Source organism: Salvelinus fontinalis, chromosome 14 (assembly GCF_029448725.1).
Source record: "Salvelinus fontinalis isolate EN_2023a chromosome 14, ASM2944872v1, whole genome shotgun sequence".
Taxonomy (NCBI): domain Eukaryota; kingdom Metazoa; phylum Chordata; class Actinopteri; order Salmoniformes; family Salmonidae; genus Salvelinus; species Salvelinus fontinalis.
The window spans coordinates 2,224,695-2,237,012 of NC_074678.1; the positions used below are offsets into that span (position 1 = coordinate 2,224,695).

The following is a 12,318-nucleotide window of genomic DNA, read 5'->3' on the forward strand; positions in this document are numbered from 1 at the left end:
ATTGTAGAATAATAGTTAAAATCAAATAAAATCAAACTTATTTTGTCACATGCGCCGAATACAACAAGTGTAGACCTTACAGTGAAATGCTTACTTACAAGCCTTTAACCAACAGTGCAGTTCAAGAAGAGTTAAGAAAATATTTACCAAATAAACTAAAGTAAAAAATCATTAAAAGTAACACAATAAAATAACAATAACGAGGCTATATACAGGGGGTACCGGTACCGAGTCAGTGTGCTGGGGTACAGGTTCGTTGAGGAAATGTGTACATGTAGGTAAGGGTGACGTCACTATGCATAGATAATAAACAATGAGTAGCAGAAGTGTACAAAACAAGTCCTCAACTGGCAGCTTCATTAAATAGTACCCGCAAAACACCAGTCTCAACGTCAACAGTGAAGAGGCGACTCCAGGATGCTGGCCTTCTAGGCAGAGTTCCTCTGTCCAGTGTCTGTGTTCTTTTGCCCATCTTAATCTTTTCTTTTTATTGGCCAGTCTGAGATATGGCTTTTTCTTTGCAACTCTGCCTAGAAGGCCAGCAGCCTGGAGTCGCCTCTTCACTGTTGACATTGAGACTGGTGTTTTGCGGGTACTATTTAATGAAGCTGCCAGTTGAGGACTTGTGAGGCGTCTGTTTCTCAAACTAGACACTCTAATGCACTTGTCCTCTTGCTCAGTTGTGCACCGGGGCCTCCCACTCCTCTTTCTATTCTGGTTAGAGCCAGTTTGCGCTGTTCTGTGAAGGGAGTAGTACACAGCGTTGTACGAGATCTTCAGTTTCTTGGCAATTTCTCACATGGAATAGTCTTCAATTCTCAGAACAAGAATAGACTGACGAATTTCTGAAGAAAGTGCTTTGTTTCTGGCCATTTTGAGCCTGTAATCGAACCCACAAATGCTGATGCTCCAGATACTCAACTAGTCTAAAGAAGGCCGGTTTTATTGCTTCTTTAATCAGAACAACAGTTTTCAGCTGTGCTAACATAATTGTAAAATGGTTTTCTAATGATCAATTAGCTTTTTAAAATGATAAACTTGGATTATCTAACACAACGTGCCATTGGAACACAGGAGTGATGGTTGCTGATAATGGGCCTCTGTACGCCTATGTAGATATTCCATAAAAGGTCTGCCGTTTCCAGCTACAATAGTAATTTACAACATTAACAATGTCTACACTGTATTTCTGATCAATTTGATGTTATTTTAATGGACAAAAAAAATAGCTTTTCTTTCAAAAACAAGGACATTTCTAAGTGACCCCAAACTTTTGAACGGTAGTGTACATTGCCTTAGTGAACCTTAGTAACCTTGGCTTGTGAAAGATAGGGAACCTTATTAGTGACCCGAGTGTTGTCTCTGTCTTGCTGTGTGTGTGTTACTAATTAACCCTGACTTTGACACTGTTTGAGTAATTCTCTGTCTTGCTATGTGTGTGTTACTAATTAACCCTGACTTTGACACTGTTTGAGTAATTCTCCGTCTTGCTGTGTGTGTGTAACTAATTAACCCTGACTTTGACCCTGTTTGAGTAATTATCTGTCTTGATGTGTGTGTGTAACTAATTAACCCTGACTTTGACACTGTTTGAGTAATTCTCTGTCTTGCTGTGTGTGTGTAACTAATTAACCCTGACTTTGACACTGTTTGAGTAATTATCTGTCTTGCTGTGTGTGTGTAACTAATTAACCCTGGCTTTGACCCTGTTTGAGTAATTATCTGTCTTGCTGTGTGTGTGTGTAACTAATTAACCCTGACTTTGACCCTGTTTGAGTAATTATCTGTCTTGCTGTGTGTGTGTAACTAATTAACCCTGACTTTGACCCTGTTTGAGTAATTCTCTGTCTTGATGTGTGTGTGTAACTAATTAACCCTGACTTTGACCCTGTTTGAGTAATTCTCCGTCTTGCTGTGTGTGTGTAACTAATTAACCCTGACTTTGACCCTGTTTGAGTAATTCTCTGTCTTGCTGTGTGTGTTATGCAGGAAGCCTGGAGGGTGTGAGGCCTGCGGAGGCAGGTGAGTTCACGCGGAGGGCCTTCCACGCGGGGAAACTGGGCTTGACGGAGGTGGAGGGCCTGGGGGATCTGATCCACGCTGAGACTGAGGCCCAGAGGAGGCAGGCCCTCAGGCAGATGGATGGCGAGCTGGGCCGCCTCTACCAGGACTGGAGTTACAGGCTCAAACGGGTAGGTTCCCCAGAGAAATAGAAAATACATGGATGGTTACCTAGCCTGGATCGGCTTCACCCAACTTGTTGTTCTCTAAGCTAGCCAGGCAGTTGTTGAGTGGTGTTGCATAGAAAACACAGATCTCAACGTTAGGATTCAGGCCTTTGTGGATACTGTAGAAGTCTAGGGTGAGCTGTTTTGAGTTGCCGTGGTTGCCATTTGGCTGCGAGTCGTCCCCAGGCCATTGTTAGAGTGGTCTGATTAAGTGTGATGTCCAGAGAGTGTCTTGTCTATACTGTAGTTGTCTGACAGCAGGGATGAGAGATCAGGGATCAGGAACCAGCTGATCCTAGATCTGTGCCAATGGGCAGCTTCTACCCAGAGTGTATCGTGTGATCTCTACCTTGACACCAGACCTGGGTATCAACACTTCACCACCTCTCCTGAGAGGAGTGCTACAGAAAAGAGCCTAATCTTGGTCTTCCTGAGGAAAACCGTCAGCAGTCTAACAAAATCCAATCTCTATTTCTGACAGTCAAAATAGTATGTTTGGAATCTACCTACTGTCGTTTCACCCTTTCCTTAGTTTGGCATGCAGACAATGCTGCTATTGTTTCTCTGGTTCAATGTGTGGATGAAGGGAACCTGCAGTCGGCTGATGTTTCCTCTCCAAGTGGGCCTATTGAACTGTCAATCATTCTCCTAGTGGGCCTATTGAACTGTCAATCATTCTCCTAGTGGGCCTATTGAACTGTCAATCATTCTCCTAGTGGGCCTATTGAACTGTCAATCATTCTCCTAGTGGGCCTATTGAACTGTCAATCATTCTCCTAGTGGGCCTATTGAACTGTCAATCATTCTCCTAGTGGGCCTATTGAACTGTCAATCATTCTCCTAGTGGGCCTATTGAACTGTCAATCATTCTCCTAGTGGGCCTATTGAACTGTCAATCATTCTCCTAGTGGGCCTATTGAACTGTCAATCATTCTCCTAGTGGGCCTATTGAACTGTCAATCATTCTCCTAGTGGGCCTATTGAACTGTCAATCATTCTCCTAGTGGGCCTATTGAACTGTCAATCATTCTCCTAGTGGGCCTATTGAACTGTCAATCATTCTCCTAGTGGGCCTATTGAACTGTCAATCATTCTCCTAGTGGGCCTATTGAACTGTCAATCATTCTCCTAGTGGGCCTATTGAACTGTCAATCATTCTCCTAGTGGGCCTATTGAACTGTCAATCATTCTCCTAGTGGGCCTATTGAACTGTCAATCATTCTCCTAGTGGGCCTATTGAACTGTCAATCATTCCATGTGTCAATCAACATTCAGATCTTTGCATTTCAGTAGCGAGGATGTCTTCACCTGTTCACTTCTGTCATGGCACAGGAAGGGAGACAAGGAGAGGATGCTTTGTTTAGTCGACTGAGATGATTTAGTCTACTGAGATGATTTAGTCTACTGAGATGATTTAGTCGACTGAGATGATTTAGTCGACAGAGGATTTAGTCGACTGAGATGATTTAGTCTACTGAGATGATTTAGTCGACTGAGAGGATTTAGTCTACTGAGAAGATTTAGTCTACTGAGATGATTTAGTCGACTGAGATGATTTAGTCTACTGAGAAGATTTAGTCTACTGAGATGATTTAGTCGACTGAGAGGATTTAGTCTACTGAGAAGATTTAGTCTACTGAGATGATTTAGTCGACTGAGAGGATTTAGTCGACTGAGATGATTTAGTCGACTGAGATGATTTAGTCGACTGAGATGATTTTGTCTACTGAGAGGATTTAGTCTACTGAGAGGATTTAGTCGACAGAGATGATTTAGTCGACTGAGAGGATTTAGTCGACTGAGAGGATTTAGTCGACTGAGAGGATTTAGTCGACTGAGAGGATTTAGTCTACTGAGATGATTTAGTCGACTGAGAGGATTTAGTCTACTGAGATGATTTAGTCTATCCCTCTGACCTAGAAGACAATCACGACCGAGAAACTTAAATCATTGCCAAAGGAATGAATATAGAGAGGATCGTGATGAGGACCGCATATATTGCTGTCTCTCTTGCTCAACGTCTGTCTGTTTGTTGTTTCAGTGTTTGGCTCACGTGGAAGCCTTCATAGACTTCAGTGAAGATGAGCTCATCGAGGACGGGGTGTTAAATCAAGGTGGGTACGCCCCCTTCTCTGGAACAAAATAACAATTACGGAAGTGAGTTTTCCAGGGGGAGTTGGCATGGCTTTCCTGTTTGTATCTGCAGAGAGGGAGAGCTAGCGTCATTGAGAGGAGATATGCATCAAAGTGCTGAAAAGACGGTCTCCTTGGAGGAAGTGGGGAGAAGGGGCCACAGGGACACTGCAAGCATTCATCTTGTCTTCAAAGCCTGGCCTCTCAGGCTGTCCAACACAGGAATACACTGTCAGCAGCTACAAACCTGCTCTCTCTACCACCTCTCTCTCTGTCTCTCTCTCTCTACCACCTCTCTCTCGCTCTCTCTCTACCAACTCTCTCTCTGTCTCTCTCTCTCTACCACCTCTCTCTCTCTCTCTCTCTCTCTCTACCACCTCTCGCTCTCTGTCTCTCTCTCTCTCTACCACCTCTCTCTCTCTGTCTCTCTCTCTACCACCTCTCTCTCTGTCTCTCTCTCTCTACCACCTTTCTGTCTGTCTCTCTACCACCCTTCTCTCTCTCTCTCTCTCTCTCTCTCTCTCTCTCTCTCTCTCTCTCTCTCTCTACCACCTCTCTCTCTGTCTTTGTCTCTCTCTGTCTCTCTCTACCACCTCTCTCTCTCTGTGTCTCTCTCTCTACCACCCTTCTCTCTCTCTCGCTCTCTCTCTCTCTACCACCTCTTTCTGTCTCTCTCTCTCTACCACCTCTCTCTGTCTCTCTACCACCTGTCTCTGTCTCTCTCTCTCTGTCTCTCTACCACCTCTCTCTGTCTCTCTCTGTCTCTCTCTCTCTGTCTCTCTCTGTCTTTCTCTCTCTGTCTCTCTCTGTCTCTCTCTGTCAAATTCAAATTCAAGCTGCTTTATTGGCATGAAAAACATTGTCAATATTGCCAAAGCAACAATGTATGCAATATACATTGTAATGAAATGATAAAGAATAACAAATAATAACATAAAATGGTAGTAAATAATAATACAAAATTAAATAAAAAAATAACAATAAAATGGTAACAGTCAATAGTAAAAATGTAATTAATATAAAAAGATAAACATGGAAAATGAAACTATAACTAACTTATAACTGTCATCTTCACCATTACATCATTACTACAACTACCATCATCATTACTACAACTACCATCATCATTACTACAACTACCATCATCATTACTACAACTACCATCGTCATTACTACAACTACCATCATCATTACTACAACTACCATCATCATTACTACAACTACCATCATCATTACTACTACTACTACCATCATCATTACTACTACAACTACCATCATCATTACTACAACTACCATCATCATTACTACAACTACCATCATCATTACTACTACAACTACCATCATCATTACTACTACAACTACCATCATCATTACTACAACTACCATCATCATTACTACAACTACCATCATCATTACTACAACTACCATCATCATTACTACAACTACCATCATCATTACTACTACAACTACCATCATCATTACTACTACAACTACCATCATCATTACTACAACTACCATCATCATTACTACAACTACCATCGTCATTACTACTACAGCTACCATCATCATTACTACAACTACCATCATCATTACTACAACTACCATCATCATTACTACAACTACCATCATCATTACTACAACTACCATCATCATTACTACAACTACCATCATCATCATTACTACAACTACCATCATCATTACTACAACTACCATCATCATCATTACTACAACTACCATCATCATTACCACAACTACCATCATCATCATTACTACAACTACCATCATCATTACTACTACAGCTACCATCATCATTACTACAACTACCACCGTCATTACTACAACTACCATCATCATTACTACAACTACCATCATCATTACTACAACTACCATCATCATTACTACAACTACCATCATCATTACTACAACTACCATCATCATTACTACAACTACCATCATCATTACTACAACTACCATCATCATTACTACTACAGCTACCATCATCATTACTACAACTACCATCGTCATTACTACAACTACCATCATCATTACTACTACAACTACCATCATCATTACTACAACTACCATCATCATTACTACAACTACCATCATCATTACTACTACAGCTACCATCATCATTACTACAACTACCATCGTCATTACTACAACTACCATCATCATTACTACTACAACTACCATCATCATTACTACTACAACTACCATCATCATTACTACAACTACCATCATCATTACTACAACTACCATCATCATTACTACAACTACCATCATCATTACTACAACTACCATCATCATTACTACAACTACCATCATCATTACTACTACAACTACCATCATCATTACTACTACAACTACCATCATCATTACTACAACTACCATCATCATTACTACAACTACCATCGTCATTACTACTACAGCTACCATCATCATTACTACAACTACCATCATCATTACTACAACTACCATCATCATTACTACAACTACCATCATCATTACTACAACTACCATCATCATTACTACAACTACCATCATCATCATTACTACAACTACCATCATCATTACTACAACTACCATCATCATCATTACTACAACTACCATCATCATTACCACAACTACCATCATCATCATTACTACAACTACCATCATCATTACTACAACTACCATCATCATTACTACAACTACCATCATCATTACTACAACTACCATCATCATTACTACTACAGCTACCATCATCATTACTACAACTACCACCGTCATTACTACAACTACCATCATCATTACTACTACAACTACCATCATCATTACTACAACTACCATCATCATTACTACAACTACCATCATCATTACTACAACTACCATCATCATTACTACTACTACCATCATCATTACTACTACAGCTACCATCATCATTACTACTACTACCATCATCATTACTACAACTACCATCATCATTACTACAACTACCATCGTCATTACTACAACTACCATCATCATTACTACAACTACCATCATCATTACTACAACTACCATCATCATTACTACAACTACCATCATCATTACTACAACTACCACCATCATTACTATTTGGAATGATAATCATAATAACAATAATAATAAGTAAGTTACTGTTTACTATGCAGATGTTATTATTCAGTGTCCCTCAGGCTAAGGCAGGCAAATACATATTTGGCTGCAAGAGGAGCCATTGCTCCTTCGCCTATGAGTATTTTTAGTTTTTCCTCTGGGTTTAATAAGTAAACATTTTGAATAAATGTAGTAATTTCTGTGAATAATGAATCTCTTGGTGAGGAATATTTCTCACAGTAAAGGAGAAAGTGCATCTCTGTTTCTGCCTCCTCGGTCATGCAGTGACCACATACATGCTCCTCTTTGGGTAGCCATGTCTTTTTATGTCTGCCGGTTTCTATTGCCAATCGGTGGTCACAGCCTGTACTTGGTAAGGATCTCTCTGCTTCGTATCTCTGACAGAGTAGAGATAATCAGCCAATTCATATTCTCTGTTTAGGGCCAGCAAGCAATTTAGTCGGCTTTGGGATTTTGTTTTGTTTTTCCAATTTTGTAAATGAGTCCTTTTGATTGGTTCATGATTTTTTTTATTGGAATTCTTTCTTTTGAAGCAGTGCTGGTGTCAGCTTGGTTGGTTAGGTCCAACACCAGCTGACTGAGAGGGCTCGTTTCTGGGCTCAGCTCTTGGGTTTGAAGTGCTTTAAATTGCAGACTTGAATTTGGACTTGAATTTAGATGTAGCCAAAATATTGATGATCTAATCTGTATTTACATTACCACTGGAAAGAGGCCCAATTCTGCCCTTCCTGCATTATTTGTGGTATTTCTCTGGACTTGTTGAATTTTCCGACAGAATTCTGCATGTAGGGCTTCAATTGGATGTTTGTCCCACATTTTAAAGTCCAGTTTATTGAGTGGCCCCCAAACCTCACTTCCGTAAAGAGCTATTGGTAGGATTACACTGTCAAATATTTTGGTCCAAATTCTAATTGGGATGTTGATTTGGAATCATTTCATAATTATTGCATACTATGCTCTGCAGGCTTTTTCTTTGAGTGCATTCACTGCCATATTAAAGTTTCCCGATGCAGATGTGGTCAGACTAAGGTATGAGTCATTTGTAGTGTGTTCAATTATGGTGTTGTTCAGGGAGAATTTATATTTGTGTTCCTGACATCTGTTTTTGGGGGGGAAATCATGATTTTCGTTTTTGGGAAATTTACTGCCAGGACCCAATTATGTCAATATTGCTCTAGAATGTTAAGGTTCTGTTGAAGACCTTCTTTGGTTGGTGATAGAAGTACCAAATCATCAGCATATAGCAGGTATTTCACCTCTGTGTCAAATAGGGTGAGTCCTGGTGCTGGAGAAGGGTCCAACATGTCTGCTAATTCATTGATATAAATGTTGAAAAGGTTTGGACTCAAACTGCAGCCTTGTCTCACACCTCAACATTGTGAAAATAATTATGTTCTTTGGTTTTTGATTTTTATTGCACACTTGTTTTCTGTGTACATACAGATGAAGTCGGATGTTTACATACACCTTAGCCAAAGACATTTAAACTTAGTTTTTCACAATTCCTCACATTTAATCCTAGTAAAAATTCCTTGTCTTAGGTCACCAATTTATTTTGAGAATGTGAAATGCCAGAATAATAGTAGAGAGAATTATTTATTCAAGTTTTTATTTCTTTCATCACATTCCCAGTGGGTCAGAAGTTTACATACACTCTAGTATTTGGTAGCGTTGCCTTTAAATTGTTTAACTTGGGTAAAACGTTTCGGTTAGCCTTCCACAAGCTTCCCACAATAAGTTGGGTGAATTTTGGCCCATTCCTCCTGACAGAGCTGGTGTAACTGAGTCAGGTTTGTAGGCCTCCTTGCTCGCACACGCTTTTTCAGTTCTGCCAACAAATTTTCTATAGATGAGGCCAGGGCTTTGTGATGGCCTCTCCAATATCTTGACTTTGTAGTCCTTAAGCCATTTTGCCACAACTTTGGAAGTATGCCTGGGGTCATTGTCCATTTGGAAGACCCATTTGCGACCAAGCTTTAACTTCTTGACTGATGTCTTGAGATGTTGCTTCAATATTTCCACATAATTTTCCTGCCTCATGATGTCATCTATTTTGTGAAGTGCACCAGTCCATCCTGCAGCAAAGCACCCCCACAGCATTTCACCATTATTTAACCAGGTAGGCCAGTTGAGAACAAGTTCTCATTTACAACTGCGACCTGGACCAGATAAAGCAAAGCAGTGCGACAAAAACAACAACACAGAGTTACACATAAACAAACGTACCGTCAATAACACAAAATAAAATAAAAATAGAAAGAATCTATGTACAGTGTGTGCAAATGTAGAAGAGTAGGGAGGTAGGCAATAAATAGGCCATAGAGGTGAAAATAATTACAACTTAGAAACATGAAACATGATGCTGCCACCCCCGTGCTTCACGGTTGGGATGGTGTTCTTCGGCTTGCAAGCATCCCCATTTTTCCTCCAAACGTAATGATGGTCATTATGGCCAAACAGTTCTATTTTTGTTTCATCAGACCAGAGGACATTTCTCCAAAAAGTATGATCTTTGTCCTCATGTGCAGTTGCAAACCGTAGTCTGGCTTTTTTGTGGCGGTTATGTCGATATAGGACTCGTTTTACTGTGGATATAGATACTTTTGTACCTGTTTCCTCCAGCATCTTCACAAGGTCCTTTGCTGTTGTTCTGGGATTGATTTGCACTTTTTGCACCACAGTACGTTCATCTCTAGGAGACAGAATGCGTCTCCTTCCTGAGCGGTATGACGGCTGCGTGGTCCCATGGTGTTTATACTTGCGTACTATTGTTCATACAGATGAACGTGGTACCTTCAGGTGTTTGGAAATTGCTCCCAAGGATGAAGTCTACAGTTTGTTTTCTGAGGTCTTGGCTGATTTCTTTTGATTTTCCCATGATGTCAAGCAAATAGGCACTGAGTTTGAAGGTAGGCCTTGAAATACATCCACAGGTACACCTCCAATTGACTCAAATTATGTCAATTAGCTTATCAGAAGCTTCTAAAGCCATGACATAATTTTTTTGAATTTTCCAAGCTGTTTAAAGGCACAGTCAACTTAGTGTATGTAAACTTCAGACTTACTGGAATTGTGATACAGTGAATTATAAGTGAAATAATCTGTCTGTAGACAATTGTTGGAAAAATTATTTAGTAGATGTAGATGTCCTAACCGATTTGGCAGTACTATAGTTTGTTAACAATAAATTTGTGGAGTGGTTGCAAAACTAGTTTTAATGACTCTAACCTTAGTGTATGTAAACTTCTGACTTCAACTGTATGTTTTATGAAGTCATACACCTGACCAACAAGCCCACGTTGGAGAATTTTGTAGAATAGCCCTTCGTGCCAAATAGAATCAAATGCTTTTTTTAAAGTCAATAAAGCAAGCAAAGATTTTGCCCTCTTTTTTTTGATGGACGTGTTTATTAATTAGTATGTGTAAGGTGTATATATGGTCAGTAGTGCGATGTTTAGGGAGAAAGTGAATTTGACATTTACTTATTACATTTTTTTCTTGAAGAAAGGTTTGAATTCTTGAATTCCCTTGTAATTATTGGGGTCTGAATTTGTCTCCACTTTTGTGGATCGGGGAGATGAGCCCCTGGTTCCAGACATCAGGAAAGTAGCCAGAAGTTAATACCATCTAGCATTTTGCAACTCAGGCGTGCTGTTTTTCAGCATTTCATTTCTGATGTTGTCTAGACCACAAGCTTTCTTAGATTTGATAGATTTGTGCTTTTCATTTAGTTCTTGTTGTGTTATTGGGTCATCTAATGGATTTTGGTTGTTTTTAATGACTGATTCAAGGATGTTCAATTTTTCTTGAATTTCTAATTGGTTCTGTTGTAAGTCTTTTTGTGGGATGTTTTTGTCTAGATTATCAAAATAAGTTTTCCAAACTCCTTCATCTTCTACAGTTAATTCTTTGCTTTGTCGTGCTTAAACTGTTCCACATGTCCCAGAACTGATTTTGGTCAATTGCGTTTTCAATTTCATCAAGTGTCTTGTTGGTATAATTCAACTTATTGTGTTTCAGTGTTTGTTTATACTGTTTCAGAGTTTCTAAGTATTCATATCGCAGCTCTGGGTTGTTTTGCTGCTTATGTTTTTCATTTGACATTTCTCTATGTCTCTCTGTTTGTCTCTCTCTGTCTGTCTCTGTCTCTCTCTGTCTGTCTCTATCTGTCTCTGTCTGTCTCTCTGTCTGTCTCTCTCTATGTTTGTCTATATGTCTCTCTGTCTCTATTTATCTCTCTCTGTGTCTCTCTGTCTGTCTCTCTGTCTGTCTGTCTCTCTCTCTCTGTTTCTCTCTCTGTCTCTATGTCTCTCTATTTATCTCTCTCTGTGTCTCTCTCTCTGTCTTTCTCTATCACCTATTTGTCTCTCTATGTGTCTGTCTGTCTCTCTCTCTGGTTCTCTCTGTCTGGTTCTCTCCCTCTCTTTCTCTCTCTCTCTCTACCACCTTTCTGTCTCTGTCTTCCATTGTCTCTCTCCACTCCCCTGCCTCTCCTTCTCTCTGTCTCTCTCCTTCCCTCTCACTCTCTTTCTGTCTCTCTCTCTTTCTGTGTTTCCCATGGTGTGGGGGGAGAAGGGGAGAGTGAGAGGAAGGGGAGGGAAGGGAAATTCCCCTCAGTGTCGCCTGCTGCAGTCTGGTGGGGCAGCTGAGAGAACAGAAGCCTCTGATCTTTTGATTTAGGGACAGATGCTTTGCTGCGTGGCATTTATTTTGGTGGCACGCCATTGGGCCCTTTCCTCTCAGAGGAGAAGTCAGAGCCACCTCTGGTTCATAGCTAAGTGGACAGGGGTCTACACGATGGGTGAGATTCTTTCATCTCGTGTAATCAGCGTTTAAA

At 40.2% G+C, this 12,318-nt stretch overlaps 1 protein-coding gene across 6 annotated transcripts in view; it reads left to right on the top strand.

The window, feature by feature from the left end:
• The window catches only part of gtpbp3 (GTP binding protein 3, mitochondrial), a 42,447-nt gene that overhangs the window by 16,615 nt on the left and 13,514 nt on the right, over nucleotides 1–12,318 (top strand). For all 6 annotated transcript variants that reach the window (XR_008761898.1, XR_008761899.1, XM_055943740.1 and 3 more), the window contains exons 4-5: nucleotides 1,990–2,192; nucleotides 4,270–4,342. Coding sequence is in view for 4 of the 6 variants with exons in the window: in XM_055943740.1 (XP_055799715.1) it covers nucleotides 1,990–2,192; nucleotides 4,270–4,342 (276 nt within the window). In the remaining 2 variants the exon portion in view is untranslated. The remainder of the gene's footprint in view (nucleotides 1–1,989; nucleotides 2,193–4,269; nucleotides 4,343–12,318) is intronic.